Source organism: Mustela nigripes, chromosome 9 (genome assembly GCF_022355385.1).
Source record: "Mustela nigripes isolate SB6536 chromosome 9, MUSNIG.SB6536, whole genome shotgun sequence".
Classification (NCBI taxonomy): Eukaryota; Metazoa; Chordata; class Mammalia; order Carnivora; family Mustelidae; genus Mustela; species Mustela nigripes.
The window spans coordinates 5,402,452-5,427,415 of NC_081565.1; the positions used below are offsets into that span (position 1 = coordinate 5,402,452).

At 58.8% G+C, this 24,964-nt stretch overlaps 1 protein-coding gene across 3 annotated transcripts in view; it reads right to left on the reverse strand.

Moving 5' to 3' along the window:
- Positions 1-24,964, reverse strand: part of ASS1 (argininosuccinate synthase 1) — a 51,933-nt gene that overhangs the window by 4,659 nt on the left and 22,310 nt on the right. For 2 of the 3 annotated variants that reach the window (XM_059410537.1, XM_059410535.1), the window contains exons 8-14: positions 23,179-23,249; positions 22,617-22,647; positions 17,508-17,598; positions 14,600-14,684; positions 13,917-13,981; positions 5,903-6,073; positions 917-1,073 (exon numbers count right to left, since the gene is read on the reverse strand). In XM_059410537.1, the coding sequence (XP_059266520.1) occupies positions 917-1,073; positions 5,903-6,073; positions 13,917-13,981; positions 14,600-14,684; positions 17,508-17,598; positions 22,617-22,647; positions 23,179-23,249 (671 nt within the window). The remainder of the gene's footprint in view (positions 1-916; positions 1,074-5,902; positions 6,074-13,916; positions 13,982-14,599; positions 14,685-17,507; positions 17,599-22,616; positions 22,648-23,178; positions 23,250-24,964) is intronic. The other variant, XM_059410536.1, reaches the window with a different exon arrangement.

Consider the following 24,964-nt stretch of genomic DNA (forward strand, 5'->3'; position numbering starts at 1 on the left):
AGTCCCCTCATTGGCTCCCTTCCAGGCTCACTCTGACCCTCCCCTCCCGGCCGCTTTCCTTCTGGCTTTGGGAAACCTCGAGATATCTGCCACCCTGCCCTGTCTTCCCCCCACTTTCTCCTCCACTCTAGACCTGTGTGTCCACGGGCTGGCCAGATACCCTCCTGGTCTGTCTCCAGGATGACTCACCCTCAAGGTGTCTGAGCCCACAGGGAGGATCTTCCCTCAAGAACCCCCTCACTTCGGGAACTGCCACCCACGGGGGCCCAACTGTGTATGCCAGATGATTCCATACCTTTTCATCTCCCTCCGCATCCAAGCCCTCTCTACTCTTAACCTCTTAACCAGTTGTCAAACCTGTTTCTCTCATGCCCACCTCGCCCAAATCAGTTCTCCAGAATGGCCAGAAGCAGCTTGAAAAGCACAGGTCTGACGGCTCCATCGCTTTAAGATCTGGCCCCGGGACCCTCACGCTCTGAGGTCTGGCTCCCGGCGTTCCTGTACTGCCTGGGATGTTCTGGAATGTTCTTCCAAGGCCCAGAACCTCCGCACATGTCAGTGTCCCTGGAAACCTCCTGCTCCCTCTCCACCTGCTTAGCTCCTGTCCTTGGGAGCCTGGCTCCAAGGTGACCTCCTCAGGGAAGCCTCTCCACACCCGTTATATACCCAGCCAGCCTCTCCTGCGCCTCTGCACAGCCCGACGCCATCTTGCCTAATTCTACGTTCAGGTGACCATTTGCCGGGGGCCTTTAGAAGGCCCAGGGGTAGGGGCGGCATTGACTCCCCTGGTGACTGTCTCCCCCGCGTCCCATGCGTGCTTCGGCGCGTCTCTGTGGAGAAAGCTGGTTGGCAGCGACGCTGGCCATGAGGTCAGTCTGTTCCTCAGCTGGGGGGCCTGGGGGCGGGGGGCACCTACCTCACCAGCTCCTCGTTGTAGAGGGACAGCGGGGACTCCCGGCCGAGGATGTACACCTGGCCCTTGAAGACAGACACCTGCACTTTGCCTTCCACGCGTTCCTGGGATTTGGCGATGCAGTGGCGCACAAACTCGCACTCGGGACTGTGCCAGAAACCTGCGGGGAGGAAACAGCGAGGGAGGCCCAGTGGGCTGCGGCCCGGGGCTGGGGGTCCGGGGAGGGCACCCCGAGCCTCAGCCCATCACGGGGGACCTCGGGGGTGGCCGTTGGCCCAAAGCACACTGGTGAACAGTCGCATCAAGGAACGAGCCGCGTGCCTGTCCGTGACCTTGCAGGTCTCCTGTGGGTAAGGAGGGCCCTCCCTGCCCTCGCAAACAGTCACCACCCAAGGCTCAGGAAGCGGGGAGGTAACCCCATGCCATGCGGTCGGGCACCACAGGGGGCCAGACCATGGGAAGACAGCCAGGAAGGGATGCTGTCATTTGCCCACGGGGGCTCGGGTCCTGAAGACAGCTGTGGGGCAGGAGAGCTCCGCTAAGACTCAGACATGTGTGTGCGAGCCCAGGCTGAGCGATGCGAGCACCCAGCAGGGGCAGCTGGGTGGGCGGTTCGGGGTCAGAAAGACCGTGAGCGCGTGGGCTTCACCGCTCCGTGCCTCGATTCCCCATCTACGGAGTGGCGAGGATGCAGCACCCCTCCCTCCCAGGACCAGTGAGTGGGCTTCCTGGGTGTGGAGGCCCTGGGCATCTGCCCGACAGACAGGAAGAGCCCCCCGCTCTGCCCCCACCCCCGGACGTCCGTAAACGGTCTACAGGCTGCTAATACTTTCCTATGCAAGTTCTTGAATGTACGGAGCGCAGGCTACATTCTTCCCCCGGACCAGCTCTTTGCATCATCAGAAACAGTCCTGCGAGAAAAACCCTCTTCACTTCTCTCTTTTCTGAGCGAGTAGGTAAGAGCTGGGGAAGTTGAGGCTTCTCCAAGATCACACACAGGCTGCAGTGAGAGGCCCGGGGTGGACCTACATTAGAACAGCTCAGCGTAGGGGCGCCTGGGTGGGTCAGTGGGTTAAGCTTCTGCCTTCGGCTCAGGTCATAATCCTGGGGTCCTGGGATCGAGCACCGAGTCAGGCTTCCTACTCAGCCGGGAGCCTGCTTCTCCCTCTCTCTCTGCCTGTCACTGCCCCTGCTTATGCTCTATCAAATAAATAAGTAAAATCTTTAAAAGAAAAAGAACAGCTCGGCCTCACAGGATAATCTGGGACTTTTCCTGTGGAAGGAGCATCCGTCAGTATACAAGGTGCCTGGGGAATGTGCTATCCCCCGCCCCTGCCTCTTACCCACACTCTGTCCCCCAGAGCCCTCAGGCCCCAAAGGCTGTGTGCTCAGTTCCGGGCTGCTCCGGGGCCAGTACCTCAGCACCAACGGGCTCAGCTGTGCAGACAGCCATCTCCTCTCTAGTCTCGGTGGCGGGAGGGCGGGCCGTGGTCAGGCCTGGGGGAGGGCCAGCTTGAGGGATAGAATTTCCCTGAAACGGAGCTGGGAAGGTGAGCCCACCTGGGCAGCTGCGGGGCCAGATGGTGCGCGATCTCCTGCCCTGATAAAGGGCCAGGTCAGCCCCGGGTCCAGGGCTATTGTTGGAGGCCCGGCCTCCGGGGGCACCTGCGGAGGCTCTCCGTGGGAAAGGGGAGCAGGCCTTCTCTGGGATAGGGTCTGGTGGCTTGTAGGGGTGGGGGAGGGCCAGGCAGGGAGAGGGGAGATTGGGTCCCCACCCCCTGGCCTCCTGTCATTTGGGTTTGTCTCCTGCTCTACACTGACAGGCAATGTACCCTCTTTGCACCTGGGTTCCTCACTTGCACAGTCAGATATTATTAACGCTCCGGGTCGGGGGGTAGATGGATTCCCAGATGGGATGCAGGCTGAGCATTAAGCATTTTAAAAATTCGAGATCTGAATATGGCTTCCGCCAGCCCCCCGACCCCCTATACAGGGAGACGGGCACTCAGAGAGGTCCCCATCCACAGTGAGATCCTGAAAAGTACTCCTGACTCTGGGCTGCACCCCCATGAGAGGGGACACTGATGGCCCCCAGACCCCGCCATGCCTCAGTGGCTTGGCCTTCTTGCCAAGTCAGGATAATTAGACCATTAAGCTCTCAGCCTGGAAGACAGGGAGGAGATGGAGCCAGAGATAAGGGGGGGGGGGGGGGGTTGGGCAGAAACCCACGTGGGAGCACCTGGCCTGGGCTTTATCTCAGGATCTCCCACCTCCCCTGCATGGGGGTCTTGCACTCAGATTTCTTTTCCCAGCAGACCCCGGGAGCCTGGGGAGAGGGAGAGGGAGCTTGGCATGTTGCATGGGTGTCTTGGGTCTGGGGGAGGGCCGAGCATTGTGCGGATCAGGACAACAGCCCTCTCTGTACAAGCTGTGTGTCACCCCGTCCTCCTGCTGAAGAAACAGCCGAGAGAGAGGAGGTGAGCTATGTGCCCCAAAGGAAATGGGTCCTGAAGCTGGGGTGCTGCCAGGGTGACCCCACGGATTAGCTGGGGGAAGGGGGTCCGTGTAAGCCCTCAGCGAAACATGGGGATGGGGCGGGAACAGGATGATGAACAGGGCATCTAGCTGTGGGGCCGAGGTAGAAGGGCTTCTCAGTGCCTCAGTCTCCCTCTCTGTGTTTCCGAGGAAGCCAAGTGTCACAGCAGAGCGGCGAGAAGAGATCTGGCCTGGTGCCCTTTATTTTACAGGAGGACAAATGAGGCTCAGGAGAGACGGATCCAGTCGAGGTCATAAACCCAGCCCAAGGCAAGGTCCCCGGTCCCTGACTCCAGCCTCGGAAACCACTCCAGGCCTTTGTAATTTATCAACCCACACTGAAATTGCATTTTTCCCAGTTCTAGATGCTTTCTGCAAATGTTTATGTAGTTAGTCCTCCCTGTGTGACACGTACAGTTACGATCCCCACTCCGCAGATGAGGAGACAGAGGCACAGGGAGCTTCACTAACTAGCTTAACCCGCTCGGTAACGAACGTGAGAAAGCACATCAGGCACCCCCTCCAAGCTGTGGCAGGGACAGGCTGTTGCCCGAGGCCAAGCAGACATCTACAGGGGCCTGATGACATCACGGGTACCTGGGAAGGCGAGTATCAATAATCCGTTGAAAGCTTCTAATCACTGTACTTTATTTGGGGATTTGGAGGGCTCAGTGGGTAACAGAACAAGAATTCCACCCCGGCAGTCAGGTGTAAAGGCACTGAGCCGGCGGGCCAGGCTGTGCCCCCGACACCGAGGGACCCCTTGATCTCCCTTTCCTAAGGGCCCCAGCCCACCTTCCCACCGCCCGCTGGGTCTACTGGAGCGGCTGAAGGCTTGGCCTCCAAAGCCGGCCTGTCCTGGGCTCCAAGCCCCAGCCCATCAGCCATGCAACCTTATTCAGGTGTCCTGGCCTGCCTGGGGCCCAGCTTCTTCACCTTGGTGCAGCCGAGATCAGGTAATGTCGGTGAGTGCCTAGCTCAGAGTCCTGCAGCAAGACAGTCACGCCTGCCTCCACTTGGCCGGGCCAGGTGCTCTCCCCTATGGGCCCTCCAGGCTTAATGACTCTCCTACTTTGTAACCAGAATCCACCTTTCTGCTGAAACCTCACTGGGCAAGAGCGGCTGCAGGAGACAATGGTATTTAAACACCTGTCCGTACCTGGGGGCGGGGGCGGGGGGGGGGGGGGGCTTCAAAGCTGCCAGATACAATGGGAGGGAGAAATCACCAGTCTGTAACCACCGAGTCCCCTTGAAATCCCAAGATGAGTTACAGTGATTAGGAGCTTTCAAAGGAAATAAAACCTCCGAGGGGAAGAGAGGACCAGGCAAGGGCAGTGGAGGCGGATCCCAGGTAGGGATTATGAATATGCACTTTCCCAGTCTCCCTGATGTCCAGGCCTCGAGGCAGCATGTCCCCCACCGCCCCCACAACAACTCAGAAGGACCGTTGGATAGGACTTCTCATGTGACAGAGCAGGGTCAGCAAACATTTTCAGGAAAGGATCAGACAGTAAATGTTTTAGGCTCGGCAGGTCATGTGGTCTCTGTCAACTCTGCCCTTGTCGCTCAGAAGCGACCACAGACAACATGTAAGCCAGTGTCCATGGCCATGACCAAGATGCTATTTATGGACACTGGAATTTGAGTTTCCTATCATTTTTATGGGACATGAAATACTATTAATAAACAGTTTCTCCCCCAACTGTTTTAAAAATGTGTAAAAAAACCCCCAAAAACAACCCACGGCTTCGCTTGCATGCTGAACAAAAACAGGCCGTGGACTGGATCTGGGGACCCCCGCGACACGGAGTGAGGGATGGGTTTGCGGTCAGGAGGCCTGGATTCCAGACCTGTGACAGATATGGCACTGAGTCTCACCTGTGACATGGGGACCACCCGCCATACGACGTGCTAATGTCATTGCATGCATGGGCTACCTCTGGCTCAGGCAATGCCCAGGCCTAGGACCAAGTTCTTGGTCAAGGCAGGCTTTCCCTTGTTTGTGACAGCTCCAGGTTCTGCCTGGTCACAGCCCAGCCTGGGCTCAAAGCCAGCTAGGCCACTCCGGCTATGTAACTTTGTACAAGGTCCTTTAGCCCCGAGCCTTCGGTTTCCTCATCTATAGAAGGGGCTGGTTGCTGCTCTCCTAGGAACGCTGGGAGGAACCCTCGGGATGGCTCATGTCCCCAGAGGGTGCGTGCTGGGTCACAGTGGGCCACCCGAGGGGTGACACTGCCCAAGTAGTGCAAATCGTAGCGGGCAGAGGCAGCCGGCTGTCTTGGGGACTGCACACCCCGTAAGTGAAGGAGGCAGGTGCCGTCAGCGCCCCCAACTCCTTGTCCCCTGCCCTGGCTCGACCCCCTCCAACCTGCCCCTGTCGGGCTCCTGTGAGGATGGCCGTGGGCAGGGAGGAGGGTGCTGTTCACCTGGCGGGGGCGGTGGTGGTCTACGCACCTGTGTACACCAGCTCAGCGGGGGGGGGGGTCTGCGCACCTGTGTACACCAGCTCAGCGAATTTCAGGCCCAGGCCCTGTTTGATTTTGCGCACTTCGCGATCCATGGTGAAGGCCTCGATGTCTAAATGAGCGTGGTAAAGGATCGTCCCTGCTGGGGTCTCGTAGATACCTAGCCATTTTTCCAGGCAGGGGGAAAAGGAGAAAAAAGAGAGAAACGCATGAAACCCAAACTGTCAGCAAATGACAAAAAAAAAAAAAATAATAATAATGACTCGTCTGACAGGAGACAAGCCGGTCGGACCCATTCACTCCCAGCTTGTTGCAAAATGCGCCTGTCATTATGCTCATGCTGGGGCCACGACAGTCCACTCTGCGGCTTGTGGAGAAAATGTCTGGATGCCCCCCTTTGAAGAGGCCCTCAGACGCTGGAAAATGACAGGGTTTCGGAGCTGCTCCCCCTCCTTCCCAACGCGTGCCCACCGGCCCGCGGCTGAAAACCTGTAATTAAACCAACCACGGTGGAGCCCAGGGCCCCAAATATCCTTTCCTTCCTTCTACTGGGGAGCCAGGGGAGGGGACAGCTGTGCACACGCTTGCACACACATGCACACACGTGTGTACACACACATGCCACCTTCAGCCGGCGGCTCCCTTGCCAGCCATGTCTCTGCAGATACACCCTGACCTCTGTGGCCGCCGGGGCCCTGGTGGGCTCCCGCACCAACCCCACCTGCAGATGGGGAAACCGAGCCCAGGGGGAGACAGAACGGGCCCGGTGAGGAGCTGGGACCGGGATGGAGGCGCCAAGTCCCTGACTGGTGTTGGCTGCTGCCCTGCAGGTCAGCTGATGACGGGGCCCCCACCCAGAAGGTTGTGGGAAGAGGGTCTTGCTCGAGCCCTCTCCCAATGACCTCAGGGCCCTGTGTCTCTACCTCTTAGACAACCTGCTTGGACCCAGGGGGAGGGAGGTCTCCAAAGTGACCCTGAGCTGAGCATGGTCCTGGCTGAGAGAGAGGTCTGATGAGGAGTCCCACGCCGGATTTGAGGACACTGAGGCACGGGAGGCAGGACTGCCCATGCGCACACGGCCAGACCCTCTCGAATAAATCAGGGGAGCGCGCTGAGCGGACCATGGGCACACCTGCCCTGCGTCCGCTCTTCCTATGGGAGAGCAGCAGGAACAGTCCCCATCCCACCGACGCGACTCTGAAAGCTTCCTTTCTTCCCACCACATCATGTTTACAGGGGTAAAGGGACACAGTGATCCCGAAAATTTATCAGTCCTTCCACACTGGTTGCTTTAGAAATCAGAAAGGATCTGTGCACCCGTGTTCACGGGAGCCACCAAAATGTCCATCACCGGCTGAGCGGACAACAGGATGTGGCACAGTCATGTAACAGGTAAGCTGCTACTCGGCCTCTAAGAGGAGGGGATTCTTGACACCTGCTACTATGGAGAGCAGCATGCTGGACCTGGGGAGGCACATACTGCCCGATTGCACTTCGAGGAGGTCCCCAGAGTCATGGAGCTCACGGAGACCGGACGTGGGATGGCGGGGGTGAGGGGGTGGGGAGGAGGCGGCAGCAGGAGGTTGTCGCTTGAGTGGGGGCTACCTGGGGGGTTCTCAGTTGGGGAAGACAGAATGCTGGGGGATTCTGGGGATGACGACTGAGTGAAGGTACTTCCTGCCCCTCAACCGCAGATTTCAAAATGGGTAAAATGGTCAGTGTTATGTACATTTAAAAAAAGAGTTTTTAACCACCTGTTCCCCCCACCCCCCAAATCAGAAGGAGATTGTTTTTGACCTTGGAGCCCAAAGCCCCCGGGGCGTGGCTGAGGGTGCGGTCACTCATCCTCCTCTAAGGGACCTTCCTGTCTTCCGTCTTCCACTCCGGGAACTGGAGAAATGTCAGCTGCCAGGACAGGTCCTTTCAGACCACTGGTGCCCCATTCTAACTTGAGCTGCAAACCCCTTATTCCGTCTTTGGCAGAAGCCTAGCACACAGAAGAGAGAGCCCAGGCCCCACCACGGGGAGCAGAGGCTTCTCTGCAGAGCCCGGGCTCCACCAAGATGTCCTTAAAATGCCAGTCTGGCCCCAACATCGATTTTACAGATAGACAGACTGAAGTCCTGGGAGAGAAGTGACTTGCTCAAGGTCGGTGGGAGAAGCATCTGGCTGTCCCTTCCCTGCTCCAGGTTGCCCCTCAGATCCTTTGGCCAAGCGACCCTGTGCTCCCCGGGTCATGGACGGGAATGCAAATCTGGGGAGCCAAGGAGGAGCAGCCTGGGCTCCCACCCTAGCTCTGAAGTGTTCCCGAGCAGGAAGGAGCCTCTCTAGGGGCCTATCCACAAACCCCTGACAGCCTGGTCTCGGGGAGGGGGGGGACACACGTGTTAAAGCCCCACCTGCAGAAGAGCCTGTCCTGTTTCCTTAGTGTGGCTCTTGGGCCAATCTGCTGTCCTGATCCCGTTGTGACCTTGTGGGGGCAAATGGCCTCCCCAGCAGGAAAAACACCAGTGTACCAAGTTCACGCACCGGCCCCAAGCCCAGAGTCCTGGCTCAACCTCCTTGTCACTCTTGCCAACACAGTTCACACGGGCTCTGTCATCTGTTTCCACCAAGCGCCTGGGAGCCCCAACCCAGAAAGGCTGTTGGAGGGGGAGGTGGAGGGGAGACTGAGAAGAGCCAAGAGCGTGAAAACGGGGAGTCATGGGAAACCTGCAAAAACTCAGCCCAGAAGTCAGGGCTCCTCCTGGGAGGGGACAGGAAGGAGCCACAAGCAAGTGGCTCCCGCTGGCCCCAGGCCACGGGGAAAGGTGCAATGGTTCAGCCACCTGTTTACAAAGACATTTGTAGAACATTTAGAAATGTCTGCCTTCAGCATGGCAGACACGAGCGACCACCACGTTAAAGGGCAAGTTCCCAATTCCCCTAGAAGTTTCATCACCGGAAGTACGGTAACTTCCCACGAGCCACCTAAAGCGAGCCACACGGACAGACGCTTAACTTCCCGGCACATACTAAGAGCTTTTACTGAATCAGAGACAGGCCGTCTAATGATTTAGTTTTGCTACGTCTCGGAAAAACCCAGAAACTCTCAAAGGCTGTCTGTATATTGGCACAGACAGTCTCAACAGTGCCAGCTCGGCCAGGCTGAGAGCTGGAGGCCCCCTGCTTTCAGCAACCAGGGAATCGGACTCCTTGCTTTTTCCTGTCTTCAGCTGGGGCAGGCCTGGGACACAGTCCCAGCTGTATTTGCAGGGCTGAGGCTGGGGACCAGAAGGCTCAGAAAGCCGACACCTTCACCTTGTTCCCAGCTCAGGTTTGCTGCATGACTTTGGCCCAATTCAGGCACCTTCTGAGCCCCAAGCAAACTGCTCTTCCTTCTCTCTTCCACTGCGACCTGCCCAGAAGGGAGGTCCCCGGACACACTGTCCCCCTGATGTGGTGGGCACGCGGATGGTTTTGTTTCTAGGAGACCGGGGCCGACTCCACAGCATCACCTCCCAGCAGCCCAGAGAAGGGACAACAATGGTTGTGTGCAGGGTGCCGGGAGGTCCTCTATACTTACCAGCCAGCAAGAGCCAGGACCTGCCCAAGGGCCACCTGCTGTTGGCCCACGAGAGCCGAACCCCGGGAAAGGAGCAGTGTCTCCAGTGGGCAGAGCTGCACACTCCTGCAGACTCAGAACCAGCCTCATGGCCATCAACCCTCCTAGACAAGGGCAGGAAGCGTTGGGGGCCAGAAAAAAAGCCACAGCCCTCAAATGCACCGCACAATTAATACTCCTTTTCTTAGGTGTTAAAGTTAATTGTGACTGATCAAAAAGCTGTTTTCAGGCTGCTGCTGGTGTGTGTGTGTGTGTGTGTGTGTGTATGTGTGTGTGTACGTGTGCAAGCACTTGAATGATCCTCCCGCTCCTCTCCGCAGGGGTAGGGGGCTACAGATGATTTCTGTGTACTCCTTCTGGGAAAAAATGACTTAAAAAAAACCAGTGACAGAAACCTGATGCTAAAAGACTATGGATTTGGGGCTTTTGACAGTCGGCATACAAACCACTGCGCAAAAAGAAGGAGGAGATGACAGGTGAGTCTCGCTGTCGCGGTGGAAGAGACAACAGACATCTTCGCAGTGACACGCACAGCGGCTCCAAGTGTCTATTTTCATCTCCCCGTGTTTACAGGAAAAAGACAGAGGTGTCAGCGGTTCTCCGTGGAGCAGCTTCAATCACACCATAATTACTGCCAAGGGGGGGGGATGGGAAAAGGGCCAGGAGCTGGGGGGGTTAGTGGGGGGTGCAGAGAGTGACCAAGGAGGAAGAGGCGGGGACCAAAACACTGCTGCGGCTTAAATCCGTCTCCTCTGTTCCTGAGGCTGCTGGGTTAACCGGATGGCACGACCTGGCAGAACAGGGTGGGATCCGCCAGTCCACTGGGGTCTGGGTCGGGGTGGGGGGGGGGTGTGGGTTAGGGCACCCAGACCAGAGGCTCTGGTCCTTTGGGAAAGCAGTATCTAGAGGAAGAGATGTGGAAAGGTCCGGAGAGGGGCGGTTGGCTGGAGCCCAGGGGTTTCCCCTCTTGGGTACCAGGGCCTCGGATGGAGGCGGTTGCCATAGTGACGGGGAGGTAAGTCATGGTGGGTCTCTAGCCATCCTCTATGCTCCCGGTGCCCTGCAGGCCCCAGTCTGGGGATCTGGGTGGGCCTCTGAGGGTACGGACAGCTTTGTTTCATAGCTCTCCCTCTACTCCCCATCTGGAACGTTCCATCTGAGCAGAGCCTCTGGGAGGCCTGGACAGGTGGGCAGGCAGGTGGGTAAGTGGGTGGGCAACCCTTGCTTCTTCCTAGCCAGCAAGTGGAAGAGTCAGGAGGAAGTGAGGTGGGAGGGGAGAGTGGGAGACAGATGGGAAGGGTGCAGGAGAGAGGGGCGGGCAGAGAAGACCAGAAGTAGGCAAAGAGGAGGAGGGGGAGGGAGTCCGTAGAGGGAAGAGGCAGCGGCAGGCAGCGGTGAGGCGGCAGGGACGGGACTGGGAGCTAAGGAGAGAGCCCAGCAGGCTGGAGGAGGAGGGAGAAGGTGAGCGGAAGGACAGGAGCGGGCTCCTTCCCCACTTCCCTCCTGCCTGCCCTGCCCTGCCCCCCCTTCTCCTCCCCACTGATTTCATTTACTTCACTTAATTAGCCCCCCTCCGGAGTTAAAAAGATAATGTGATAATGACCATGCCAACAGCCACAATACAACAAGAGCGACTCCATCTGCAGCTGCCCCAGCCCCCTGGCCCTCTGACCCCGTGACCACCCCAGACCCTGGGCACTCACACTGCCCCAACCCCCCCCCCCCCCCCCCCCCTCCCCCCCCCCCCCCAAAATACAAGCTGTTTAACGAGTTTCAATTACGAGCTTTGTAAGATCAATACAAAGGCCATCTCCCCCTCGTATACGGAGGTACGGACACGAGCATCTTCCTGTTCTGCCCTCAACATCATTGACAATGAACAGCTTCCGTAGACTTAATGAAAACTGTGGGACGTGGACACCCCCAACACCCTCATTTACTGTGCCTGCTCAAGCTTCCTCATGATGAATTACTCGGAGCGGAGACATGAAAATAGGACATCACCCTAAACTCATGAAGCAACCCTCTTCTCTTACCCCTCTAACCCAAATAACAAAACAGGCCAGTTACAACTTCTGGGGGAAGATCACCTGGTGTCACCCCACCTTTGATAAGTTGCAGTCACAGAGAGGGCAAGTAACATGCTAAGGTCACACAGCAAGCTCCTAGGACTCCAAATCCTGTTTTCCCCAAAGACTGTACAACCCTCAGGCTAAATTCCCTGCAAGTAGGGACAGCCCCCCCCCCCCCCACAGGTACACATAGAGTACCTGGTCACTGCAAAGGCCGAGCTCCAGGAACCTTTCCCTTGGTGGGGTTTTGGGGGGTGGTTAGAAGTCAAGGGAGTCCGAGCTGACTGCCAGTCTCAAGGCTCTGAACTTCAGGGGTGATGACGCCGCCCAGCTCTGGGGAAAAGGTAGTAGTCTACCATTCAGAGCGCTCTGTATTTGATCCATACAATAACCCATTTCACAGATGAAGAAACTGAGGCTCTAGGAGGCTAAGTTTCTTCTGCGGTGGTGCTGGGGCCAAGATGGGGACTCACGTCTGCCACCAGAGTCCAGACCCTCTGCATGTGCCTCCCTCAGGCTCCAGGGGCTCAGTCCCCTTCAGCCCTTATAAACCACCTCAGGGGACCCCCCACCTTCTCTCCCAATCTTCCAGAATGTTCCTGATCCATCCTCTCCATTCCACATCTACCAGCCTCCTCTCCTGCCACCACCTCCAGGAAGCCTTCGCAGCACAGCCTAGCTGAGGCCTTCATCACCACCCCTTCAGTTCAAGTTTACCCGACTCTCCCTACCCAGCAGGATGGCATTTCACGGAGTGACCTCGGGCCCATCCTTACCCGGCAAGGCAATTCATTTTCACCACAAGTGCAATCCTGGTCCATTGGTAGTAACTACTCGCACCACTGGGACACAGCCACAGTCAGTCAGTGATGGCGCGGGGACAGGCATGATGGCAGGTGCCATCGAGGGCACCTCTGAGCTCCCAGAGGGCACAGGCTGCCTCTGACCCTTCTGCCTGCCCCTGGGGCCACTGCCGTTTATGGGGCATCTCCCCTGCACTGGACACCACGATCAAACATGGGCTGGAACCGAGATCTACCCCACCCCAGAGTTCTAGCTCTTAGCCTCCACTCTGTGCCTGTGTGGGTCAGGGCATCAGCCCTGGCCTTGGTTTCCCCTCCTGTAAAATGATGGCGCTGGTCTGTGGCTCCCCAAGGTTCCTCTCTGGTGTGCCTTGTATGATTTACACTGTGTCGTCTCCCAAGGGCAGACTGAGACAAAGGGACCTTTAATCAGATGTTAATACAGGTCGGAGGCAAAGGTTTACCGAGGACAGAAGGGAGCAGCTGATTAATTACATTGTTCTGACAAGGCCTTCCCCGAGAGTTTCAATTAGCTTGCTTCTCCCAGACAGTAGCTGTGTTGAGGAGGGAAAAAACCCAACTCACAGGAAAGAGGCAAAGTAGCCGCTTCACTTCCCCCCTCCCCACACCTTTCGCGATAAATCCAAATAGTCAGAGTCAGAAGTATCTGACCCCCATGCCCAGGGCCACCACATCACACTTGGGGAAATGGGGCCCAGAGGGGACAAGTCAGAGGTCAGCGTAGTGCAAGGCAGGGCGAGCTTTCGTGAGGACACCCACTTCCTGTCTGCCGGACCAGCACCCTGTTCTAAGGGGGCTAACTCTGGCCATTGGCTCTCTGGATAGGAGATCCCCTCATATGGGGAAACTGAGTCTGGGAGGGGAGGGTGTGGTCTGATGACCTGGAGAGGGACCGACAGAAACCCATGGGCTCTGGTTAATAAGAGAGCATAGAGGCACCTGCTTGGTTGGCACCAGACCTCTCTTCACTCCCGGTCCATCCGGGAGGCGGTGACAGTCCTGGCAGGGGCTCCACACAGAGGCCAAGCCCCACCCAGCCTGTGCCCTGCCTGGGAGGGCCCTGGCCGCCTCCCACCACCAGCGCAGCCCACAGTGCCCACCCCTGGCGGGACTCCTGCCCTGCCGGGCTGGTCACCGCCTCAGAGCAGCCTTAATGACCGTGAAATCGGCCCTGCAGGGTCAGCCTCCAAACCTGGCCGATGTGCCCAGGACACAGGAGAGCCCGACCTCCGGGCCGGTCCCTGGCCTCCCCTATCCTCTGAACCCCTCCTGGACCCCCAGGTTCCTCCTCACACGCTCAGGACAGCACTTCTCATCGTGCCCTTGAGAGTCAGTGGCGAAGGGCCCACTGTCCTCACCTCCCAGGGGAGAAACAGTCTGGTGGGGGAAAGGAGCGAGCCCAGAGTCACCCCCATAGCAACACCCAAATGGGAGGGGGTTCTGAAGGGCCTCTGGGGTCTCCGGGAGCTGAGACACGCCCCCAAGGGCGGAGAGCAGACTCACCTCGGGACTTCATCCCAATGAAGCGGTTCTCCACGATGTCAATGCGGCCCACGCCGTGCTTGCCCCTGGGGGGAGAACGGCTCCCTGAGAACCACGGGCTGTCACGGCTGCTGCGAGGACTTGGGTCAGATGCCACCCACCTGGCTGGGCTCTCAGGGACAGGACACCGGATCCCCACTCAGGGCGTCAGGCACCATCCCGGGGCCAAAGACGCAAAAGAGCCAGGTCACCCGCTTCAACAGCTCACTGGACAGGTGGGGAAACTGAGACCCAGGGAGGGAGAGGACTGCCTGTGTCACACAACGGGTTGGCTCTGCTCTAGGGTCCTGTGTGGCACCAGCCCTAACCGTTGCTGCCTCTCCTGCTGTCTGGGTCTCAGGTCTGGCAGGAAGCTCAGAAGTTCTAGTTGGACCGTCCCTAGGGGTGGCAGACCCTGTGGGGGGTGGGGCAGGGGGTTATTAACCTTCCAAGGCTGAAGGCCACCAGAGGCTCCCATCAAACCGGGAGACCCCATGCCTGTGGGCTGCACCGAGGCCGCTTGGCCTTCTCAGTCCCTGAGCCTCAGGCCGTGAGCATCAGGCATAATGCCCACCCCCCAGCCCCCGCCGCCCAGTGCCAGCGCTAGCCCCCGGGGTGGGGGGCGGTTAGCTTCCAGAAAGGCCTGGCCGGCCGTGGGCACTCACGCGACTTCATTCAGGTACATGAAGAGCTCCAGGGATGTGCGGTGGGTGGTGCCATCCTTGACGTTGGTCACCTTCACGGGAACCCCTAGGGTGGGAGGAGAGGGCAGTGGGCCAGCGGGCAGGGGCTCGCTGCCTGCCACCCCGCCCTCTCCCTCCGCCCGCAACGCCTTAAATGGATCTGACAGATATGGACTCCAAATGACTCCTTGAAAAGCCCTGTGCAGGTTGGGGCCTGCTGGAGGGAGAGAAGGGGCGAGAACGCCCCCCAGAATGAAAGGGAAAATGCAATAAAAACGTGCCCCCCCCTTCCCATTCTCTCCGTCCCTTTTGCATTTAGGGGCTGTGAAATTGGAACCAGCCCTGAACTAATTGAATTTCACGCTCCACCATTGTCTTACGCCGGGCACCTTCTGTCCCACCAGCTACCCAGGCCTCCTGGCCGAGGTGCCGCGGAGCTCGTGCTCGTGTGCGCGCCCCCGCTTGCACATGCACGCACGCCCTCGCGGCCCCCTGCCACGCCGTCGGGTGGACCCCAGCGCCGCCCCCCCCCCAACCAGCCCCCGACCCCGCACCTCAGACCGCCCCAGCCAGCTGATGGCTGGGGTGCAGCGGTGCCCGCTCGGGCGGCCCAGGGGTCGCAGGCAGCGGTGGATTCTGAGAAGTCGGGTCTGGGGTGGCAGGAGGGCCGGAGGGAGGCGGCTGCCGCTCGCGGAGGGGAGAGCAGGGCCGAGTCAGGGGGGTGGCAGGGAGGGGGGCAGTGGGTGGGTTCAGGGTTGACTTTGAATAGCAAGGGGCACTTTCTTGAGCGGTGTGAAATGAGCAATAAATGTATTAGGGAGCTAACAAGAGAGCTGTAACAGTGACAAAGGAAAGCTGTTCAAAGTTGGCGGATAATCCTCCACCCATCTGCCCAGCTCATTACCATGTCGCCAGCAACCGGGTGCCAATCAGGCCTCAATAGCGGCTTTCGAGTCTTTATTAAGCCAGGCGCCGCTTGGAGGGGCTTCCCTCAAGGCGTGTCACCTCGCCATTCTTCACCCCCATTTCCAGGGGTTTTATAACTTGGTTGTAAATTGCTATTAAATGTAAGTCTGCCCAATAATGAACCTTAAGCCCCTCTCACCACTGCCCGCCTCTCCCCTCTCCCTTTCTCGCCCTCCCGGTCCTATTATGGCCTTCGCAGGGGCCGTGGATGGGGCCCGCCCCAGAGAGGAGCCGACATTGTTGGTGCTGCTGCCGGAGAAAGCCTCTTAGCCTTTAAAATAGTTAATAATTAGATTAAAACTTCAAATAAATTAACTAGAGGGTGAATGGGAGTAGTCGGGGACGGCTCCTCCTGTCTATTTTTTTTTTTTTTCCAGACGGTCCCCAAATCATTAAAATGGATCACGTTTCTTCTCCGGCTCAGCCCTTGGGGCTGCCCTATTTCTGGAGGAAAGGCTGCCAGAGCCCTGTGTCCGGGACCCCCGCTGCCTCCTGCCCGCCTCCCACCCTCACACAGGCTCCCTGGGGGGACCCGTCGGAGGTGCCACCAGGGGCCATCCCGCCACCTTCTCCGAGATGATGCCCGGGGATGCCCCATGCCTGCGGACCAGGCCCAGGTCAGACAAAGCGGGCATTCGGGGCTCTAGCTCCAGTCAGGGGCCCCAGCCCACGGACCCTTGGGTCTCCAAGTGGTGTGAAATTCAACAGCTTGAACGGATGGGGGGAGCCATGGAGATGCCCACTGGTTTGGCCCGTCTCTCAGGAAAGGCCAGAAATAGGCACATTCTTCAAACACGAACAAACCCCGCTCCCCGCTCCCTCCGCCGCACACCATACTCGACACCTATGAGCATCATTTCTTTGGCCTATTTTAGAGGCAAGTGAGCGCAAGGCCCAGAGGGGCCTCATGGTCACAGCAGGATGAGTGAGGGCAGGGATCTGCACCTCCACTTCCCATTCCCCATCCTCGGTCCCTGAGGTCTGCTGGGAGGGGACGAGTCCCCCTCCCTCTGCTCTGTTCCAGCCCAGGCAGTCGGCTTGTGGATGGACTGTCCATCCTCCCTGCCCAGGCTTGGGATGACCTCACACCTCCTCCTGGGTCCTCTAGGTCCTGCCTAGCACCACCTCCTTCAGGAAGCCTCCCTGATTTCTCCAGCTGCCAGGATAAGTCCTCTCCTTGGGTGCCCTGAGCCCTCACTCTGAGCCTGGTCCTGCCCTTCTCATCACTAGGCACACCTTGCATTCCTCTCCGTCCTCCATGGCAAGAGGTGTGCCTGGTGCCAGGCTCAAGGCTGGGCCTTCAGGTCAGGCCAGCAAACACGTCTTGTTGCTAGCGACAGAGATCAGGAGATCAGGACACCCACCCATGGCCAAAGGGAGCAAAAACATTGGCAGTTTTTGAACTTGGGGTGAAGGGGTGGTCGTACGGTGTAGGTCTAGCTTAGGCTTTAGCTGGGGGTCAGAGGGGCCCCTGAGGCAGGCTCTCTAAGACCCACCATTCACTGAGCACCTCTCCTTGGTGCCAGGGCCCAGTACAGGACACATGCCTTACAGACCACATTCTATCCTGTGAAAATGCCAGGCGGCCGGTGTTTTTATCCCCAGTTTATAGAAGAGGACAGTGGGGCCCACGAAAGCTGAGTGACTGTCCAAAGTCCCAAAGCAACTGGCAAGTGACCGCTTAGGGACTGGAATGCTCTCACTCCAGACCTGGTATCCATGAGCCCACATGATGGGCGGCTGAAGGTGCTCTCCTTTCAAGTCTGGAGGCTTCCACGGACCACGCCGTCCTGGGAAGGGGGTGGTTAGGAGTCCCTGAAGCCCCCGCCTGAGCTCTGACTTCCAGAAACACAGGAGGGATGCAGTGGGCTCGTGCCCAGGCTCCCAGGTAGAGGGCAAAGAGTCCCGACAGGTGGGCACCTACCTTTCTTGAACTCGATCTCAAGGATGTCAGGGCTGTTGGGGGCTTTGGCGGGGTCCTGGGTCTTTGTGTAGAGGCCTGGAGGTGCTTGGTTCTGACAAAAGACAGAAAGAGGCTGGAGGATGGGGTGTCCGGAGCCGAGCCGTGCCCCGAGGTCCCCGCACACCCTGCACCCCCACCTCCCACGGAGATCTGCACCCCTTCCCCAGAACCAGGGGTTGTGGCACCTGCCACTGACTGACACAGACCCGTGGGCCTCCCAGTCCCCAGCCCGAAGCCGGCCCCCGCTTGCCAGGGGCCTGGGAAACAAAGGGCTCAAGAAATCAGACAATTTTTCCCCTCAACTTGATCTCATCTTTTTCTTCGACGCCCCCACAGCTGGAGGTAGAATAGCAGCGAAGGAACAAGTCAGGCAAGAAAAGTGTGAGTTTGGAGGAGCGAGGCAGCCGTGGGCCTCCGGGGAGCGGGCGCTCGCTCTCCCAGGCGCGGGGAAATGGGGTTTATTCTGCACTGACCGCAAAGCTAATGACTACGCGTGACCCCAGCAGGTGCTCTGGCGAGCCGAGCCGTCCCCGGGGTCCTCGAGGTTAATACTCACAGGGAGAAAAGAGAAGAGCAAAGCAAAAACCCATTTGAAAACACATCAACCTTTATGTATATTTTTCCTTGGGCGTGTTGGAAAACGGGCCTCTCGTCTTGATGCAGTGTGTAGAGGGGGCCACTGGCTGCCTGGGGCTCTCCAAGTCCCTCCCGGCTCCCAAAGCCCAAGGCCCAGGGGCCCCCCAAGCTGTGCTTGGACCCTAGCCACCAAGGAGGTTGGGGAGCACCTCTCGGCCTGACTGCTCTGTCTCTGCTGTAGGCACCTCGGGACCCAGCTGTTCCCACCTGGGATGCCCTGGGACAGGCCCTTAAATCTTTGCTTTCGAGACCCTGTGGACATTCGCTTGTTACTTTCCGTCCGTCTGCGGCTTCCTTTGGGCTCACAGCAGCCCCGCTGGGTAAGAAGGTCAAGTGCTGTCACCTTATCTATAAGTGAAGAAATATAGGCCAAGGGGGAGGGACACCTTAAGCATATAGAGAGTCTTTATAGTTTTTACTGGACATGAACATTACTTAAGAAAACACCAGGGAGGACCAGGTGCGAGCCAGAGTCTGCTCTGCAGGTGGGGACGACAACCGGAAAGGACTCCGGGTAGGGCCTCCCAGAAGAGCCCCCGACCCCGCCAGGAGGCAGGAGGCCTGGTGAGTAGAAGTGCCCTGGGTCCCTCACCTGTGGTCACTTCACTTGCTGGCTCTACGTCCAGGTGACCAGCCACCCTGGCTCCCGCACCCCTAGGCACATCTCGGTCCCAGGCAAGGGCGACGGCGGGGCCTTCTAGCTCTAACGTCTGAGCTCAGACAGTGGCCTGTGGTGGACCTGGCACCTCCCCGCTGCTGTGTGATGTGGGACCAGCTGCATCCCCTCATGTTTCCATTTCTCCGGTGGGAATAAGGACCCAGAACTGGCCCCAAAGACAGACCCAAAGAGGGAAAGGGTCCTTAGGGACCCTACACCTGAAGCCTCCATGGACCGGGTGGAAAACCAAGGCCAAGAAGTGGCTTGACCACACCATAGTGCCTGCCCCCAGTAGTGTGGAAGCCCCAGTGTGTGGGGATTCTGGACTCCCTGTTCAGTGCTCTTTCCATCACCCCCTGCTGTTTCCCAGCCACTTTAGAAACCTAAGGGCTAAGAAACAGCACCAAGGGCTTTGGCCAGAGAGAGCCAGCATCATTAAGGATGCGGACAGGGTTCGGGTGGTTTCAGAGAAATGCCGAGCTCCCCCAGGCCCGGCTGGATCTGCCAAGCACTGGATTCCTTGGGCACAGACAGGCCCGATGACCATCCACCCTTGGCCAAAAGGCAAAGTGAATCAGGGCTTGGGTCTCTGGGTGTCCAACGTGACTCCAAGCCCCTTTGCCTGCCTGCCCGGCGGGGGGTGGTGGGGGGCACACTGCCAGCCCCCCCCCCTGCCCAGGAGGAACTCAAAACAGGGTAGCGACAGGGTAGCGGTACTGCCAGCCTCCACACCCCCACCCACAGCTGCTTCCCCCCATCTCCACCTGCCCGCCTGACCTTCTCCCGCCACGCTTCTCCAGGAAGCCCCAAAGGGATGAGCGGGCCTGCCCTTGGAAGGAGAGAGGAGGTGGGCAGACCCGCAGGACGGGCGACACGCACTCCACGGGGCACGTCGGAGGCAGCCGGCGTGGCTTCCGACACCCTGACAGCGCCGATTAAATAAAATAACTAAATAGAAATAAAGCGGCATTTGCTTTGCATTCCGAGGTGGCTGGGCGCCTGCCTTCTTTTTACTCGCCCTCCTAAAAGCCCAGTTCAAATGACAAATAGTTTGTTGCCGAGTATCAATACCTTCTATTTATCCAACCCAGCGGGAGGGCTCACTTCCAATGTCATCTGGGAGGGGGGGGGGTTGGGGGGGGGGGAGAGAGGGAAGAAAAAAAGGAGGGGGGAAAGGGGGGGGGGGGGGGGGGGGGGAGGACGAAAGAAAGCATGAAACAGGGCTGAGAAGGAGAAATTGGAAGCAAATGGCCCATGAACTAAACCATGATGTAGAGGCATGATCGATGCCGCAAATGGTTTATTCATCCGTCAGATATGGCGGCCCGGCAACTGAATGAACTCTTTCACTCGGTGCCGTATGAAGTTAAAGCAAGTAAATTTCTATCTTTCTTCGCATTAGCTGCCTCATTGCCCTTCAATCAGCCCTCACGGAGGCAGAAAATGGCTCCACCATCTGCCTTCAGACCCTCCCTTCGGCAGGTCTCGGGGCTTTTTTTGGAGAGGGGGAGGGGGCACCGGGTTCCCTTAAGCCCGGTCTCCCCATCTCCTCCCGAGGGGGCCAGGGCGGTGGGGCGGGGGTGCGCAGGAACTCTCCTTCTGGAGGGTAACACAGAGCCCCTAGTGACTGCCTCCTAACTCCAGAGATCCGGAGGACCATGTCCACCAGGTGGGGGGGGGCAGGGACCCCCCGGGGATGCAAGGGAGGGTCCTGAGGCTTAGCCTGGGGGTGCTCCCTGATAAAGGAGGGCAGGCCCAGAAAGCCAGAGCCTGGGTTCCTCAGCCTCACCCTGTACTTCTCAGTGGGAATGAGGTTTCCTCTCTCTCACACCCAGCCCAGCCTTCCCTGCCTCCGGGGAGGGGTCCTGGGAGGATCTTGGCCCATTTCTCCAGAAACAATCTGAGCCCGTCTGAGGAGGCAGAGAGGGACCCCTGGCTCTATCCAGAACTGAGGTGGAGGGATAGGCCAAGAGCTTTCTGTGCTGCAGAAGGGAAGGGCTGGGTTGTCCCACTGTGTGCAGGAGGAATCAGAGGCTCAGAGAGGTTGCGTAACTTGCCCAAGAGTGCACAGCAGTAAGTGGAAGCGTCGCGATGCAGACCTGGTTTCTTATCTCAGGGTGACTGATGCATCGACCTTCCCACCGTGATCAATCGACGGCAGAATCCTTGAAAAGTCTCTCTTTGGCACCAACTCATCCAACCACTGCCTTCCTGAGACAGGAGGCCGGAAGGGAAAAACCTGCCCAGGGTCACAGAGCCATCTGGACCCCCAGCCCTGGCCCCAGGGGCCATTTCCCCTCTGGCCGCGCCTCTGCTCCCCGAGTCCCGGTGAGAGCGCTATGGGCTGTTGGGAGGCGGGTAGAGCGGACAGCCGGACAGCCGGACAACCGGACAGCCAGCCTGTGCGGGCCCGTGTGCAGCTTGGCCTGTGCAGGGCTCAGCCTCGCCCGCCCCCCTCGGTGCTGACTGACTGGCTAATTAGGGGTGGCTGGCCTGAGTGTCGTGGGGTCAACAGAGCATGAACTGGAAAAACCTGTGGCCAGCAGGCAGCAGCCCCATGGGGCCATCAGCCCCCAGGGGGCAAGGGTGCGGGCTCTCTTGAGTGACACGGTTGGGCAGAGTGAAGCATGGGACGGTGGGGCAGGGGGGGGGGGGGTGGTGCGGCGTTAGGGGGCACCACAGAGGCAGGAGGGCCGGCTCCTGAGAGATATGGGGTGAGTCACTTCTCTGGGCCTTGGTTTCTCGGTTTCCTCGCCCATAAGACGAGGGCGCGTACAGCCAGCAGCCAAGGAAAGTAAGCCAAGAAAATGCTATAAACCCAGGCCTCGTCCCAGCATCGGCTGCTGGTAGCTGTTTCACTGTCACTAACGCTGACCCAGCGGCTGGGTCCCTGCTGGAGCCAACCCAGGACCCCAGGGCCGGGCTCCAGCTTTCTCACCCTCCCCAACACCACGGGGGCGTCCTGCCCTCCAGCTGGCCTTCTTGGATCCCCCGGGCCCAGCTGCCCGAGCACGCTTCTTCCCGACCGTCAGACAAGCAGCCCACCCCACCCCCAAACCAGCCGCCCTGGGTGTGGGGCTGAGCCAGGGAACGGGGACACATTCCCTCAGGGACAAAGAGATTTTTCTCTTCCCAGGATGGATTTCATCCTGCCAGACCCCCACCCCCACCCCATCTCCCATGGTGGCAGGGGGAGATACAAAGGGAAACCCCCCAGGGACAGAAATCCTAAACTTCAAACAGGGCCGAGGCCCTGCCTGGCCAGTCTACGAGGTTGGGGACAGGGGATCAGGGCGGCCTGCCTGGGGCGGCTGCGGAACACAAACCCAGACAAATGGGTCCTGAGGCTCTAATCTGTGCCACTGGCACCCCCCCACCCCCCAACCCCAGTGCAGCAGGAGCAGCCTGAGAGCTGGTAGGCACAGGCTGGGGGCCCTCCCACAAGTGTCTCATCTGCCTAATTGCTTCTTTATTGTCTTACAATCACACACTCTCTCCATGCTGCCCTGAAATATTTCCTTCCCCTATTCATCCCAGTGGCAATTAGAAAGAGTGTGGTGGGTGGGTGGGGGGGGGGGTCTCAAAACGCAGCAGCGTGGAGTAGGCAGGCGGAGGAGGGGCTGGGGGAAGGGTCGGGCCCCAGGCCCACACCCGGCCCCCGTGAAATTTCAAATTAGGCTACCATCACATCAGACAGCATCGGCACGGAGTCAGAGTCGCTACCACCAAAGACGGGTAGCGCCGTTCACAGGAGACTGTGGGGGTGGGGGGCTTACCTTGGGGTTCTCCAGGATTCCAGCCTCATAACTGTAAGGGGGGAGAGGAAGACAGGGGATCAGGTGGGGAGGGGCAGCGAGACACCCTCCCCAACATAAGCTTGGTCTGCTCTTCTTTCTCTGGCAGAGCAACTGCAGCTAACCCTGCCCGGAACATTTTGGGGCTCCCACGGTTGGCTGTGGGCGCTGCAGGTTGCAAGAAGGAGCCTGGGGCTTCCCATGGGCGGGGGGCTTCATACATGCTGTTCTCTCTGCTTTAAACACACTCTCCCCCTCGCACTTTGGACAGTCAGTCCCTTCTCATCCTTGAAGTTTTCATCTCAAATGTCACTTCCTTCGAGAAGCCCTCCCTGACACCCCAGCCAAGGGCAGGTGCCTATTATCTACCCCCTGACACCAGCCCCCACCCCGCCCCAGCCCTGCAGGGAGTGAGCAGCAGCAGCAGCAGGGAGCACTGGGCGAGGGGCAGGAGGAGACCACTACCAAGGCTACAGGTGCTCTGGGGAGGCAGGTGCTCCCAGATGCGGGGCAGCGCAGCGCACAGGTGGGACGTCTCGCTTACCTGATGTGCATGAGGTTCTCGTCCATGCTCCATGGGTTCTTGGGGGTGACCGGGATGGGGATTCCGTGTTGCTGTGGTGAGAAGTGACACGGGGCCAGTGTGAGGCAGCTTGAAGGTGGCCTGAGAGCCATGCCCAGCTGCCTTGGTTTTCTTATGAGGCTGTGGACATTCCCCAAACTCTGGTCCTCGTGCTGTCGAGACCTGCACCCCTCCATCTCCTTCCCCTCCCCACAGCCCTGGCTGCCGGGGGAATGAGCAAGGGCCCCACTACTGGACACGCCTGTGCAGAAACTACAAGGCTCTGTGTCTAAGATATCATGGAGTGGACACTGACCTTGGAGGTTCCTTCCAGAAGATTCTCTGAGTCTATACTTTGTGGGCCCTGAAGCACTAGGGTGTGCCAGGCAGTGTCCCAGAGGCTTCCCGCTTGCTGACCCCACCCCTCTGCGACCCCCATGAGCTGGGGTGTGGGAAGGGCCCAAACTTCCACTGTAGATCTCAACCGAGGCGCGCGCCCGCACCGTACTCAGTATCGCTTGGGGAAAGGGCTCCTAGCTCCTGGCACCTGTTTACGGTACCCCGCCCCCCACATGTTCTGGAGCCACTCCTGTCCCCCTGCCTTGCACAATCACCACATGACTCTGCAACCCTTTAAGGAACATCCCAGCTACACCCCCTACCGGCTCTAGCCTCCCCTAGTGGTTCCAATTAGCCTGGCTTCCAAATGGTTCAATCCATTGTTCAAGGAGAAAACTCATCCCAACCTTGACCCTGGGTCTGAACGGTGTTGGCGATCACTCTGAAGGCCCACCTCACTCAGCCTTTGGGATTAAGGACAAGGCTGACCCCTTAGCCCCCCTGTGCTGTCCCGGCTTGACACCTGGTTGGAATCCAACATGCACATTACATTCTGCTCCCCTTTCTTATGGGGCACAAGGTAGCTAAGTGGCCCTCCCAGGCCTCTGTAAGGCAGTGAGACCGGACGCTTTGCTTCCCAAGCCCCTTTCAGCACCTTGCCCCCCCCCAATCCAAGGTCCTAGAACCTGGCCAGCCCCGGTCCCTGTGGCCCCCACCAGCATCACCCCGTCTCTCCTGTCGGGGCCACACATGATCTGCCCTCAGTCCCGCCACAGGAGGCCTCCAGGCTCCTCCAGGTTTCCTTACTCACCACCTTAAGATCTCAAAATAAATGAAGCTAAAACCCTCCAGATGCGGGGTTTCTTTTTTGTTGTTGTTTTTTTAAGTCCAAGTCTATTCTGGGATTTGTGTACTCTTCAATTTAAACCTCGTGAGCAAACAGGGACACCTCATTTAGAGGCTGCTCAATATCGGGGGGGCACTCACCCCCCACCCCGAGTGGTGACCACGACTTCGGGCAAGAGCTGGAACCCCAGGGCTGGGGGCCCAGAGAGCCGGCAGATGGGTTCCCCGCAGCCTTTGTTTTGGGGGGGGGGCTTGGAAACACTTTCACCTTCCTTCCCACGGGGCCTCCACTGTCGTGGTGGGAGCAAGGAGAGGAGGCAGGGAAGAAAGGGCGACGGACGGGCTGGGCAGCTCCCCTCTGCAGCGAGACACACACGTGCGCCAGAAATAGTCCCTTGACCAGAGAGATTTTTGTCCCCGCCTGCACCACCCCCATCGAGAAACTCTTACTGCAGTTGAGGACAGAAAACAAAACCACCTTCCCACAAGTACACCGGCAACGGCCCTGCCTTCCAGCCCCCTCCCTGGTCCGCTGGCCTTTTTAAAAGAAATTAATTACGGTGACGATGCTTACGACAGGATG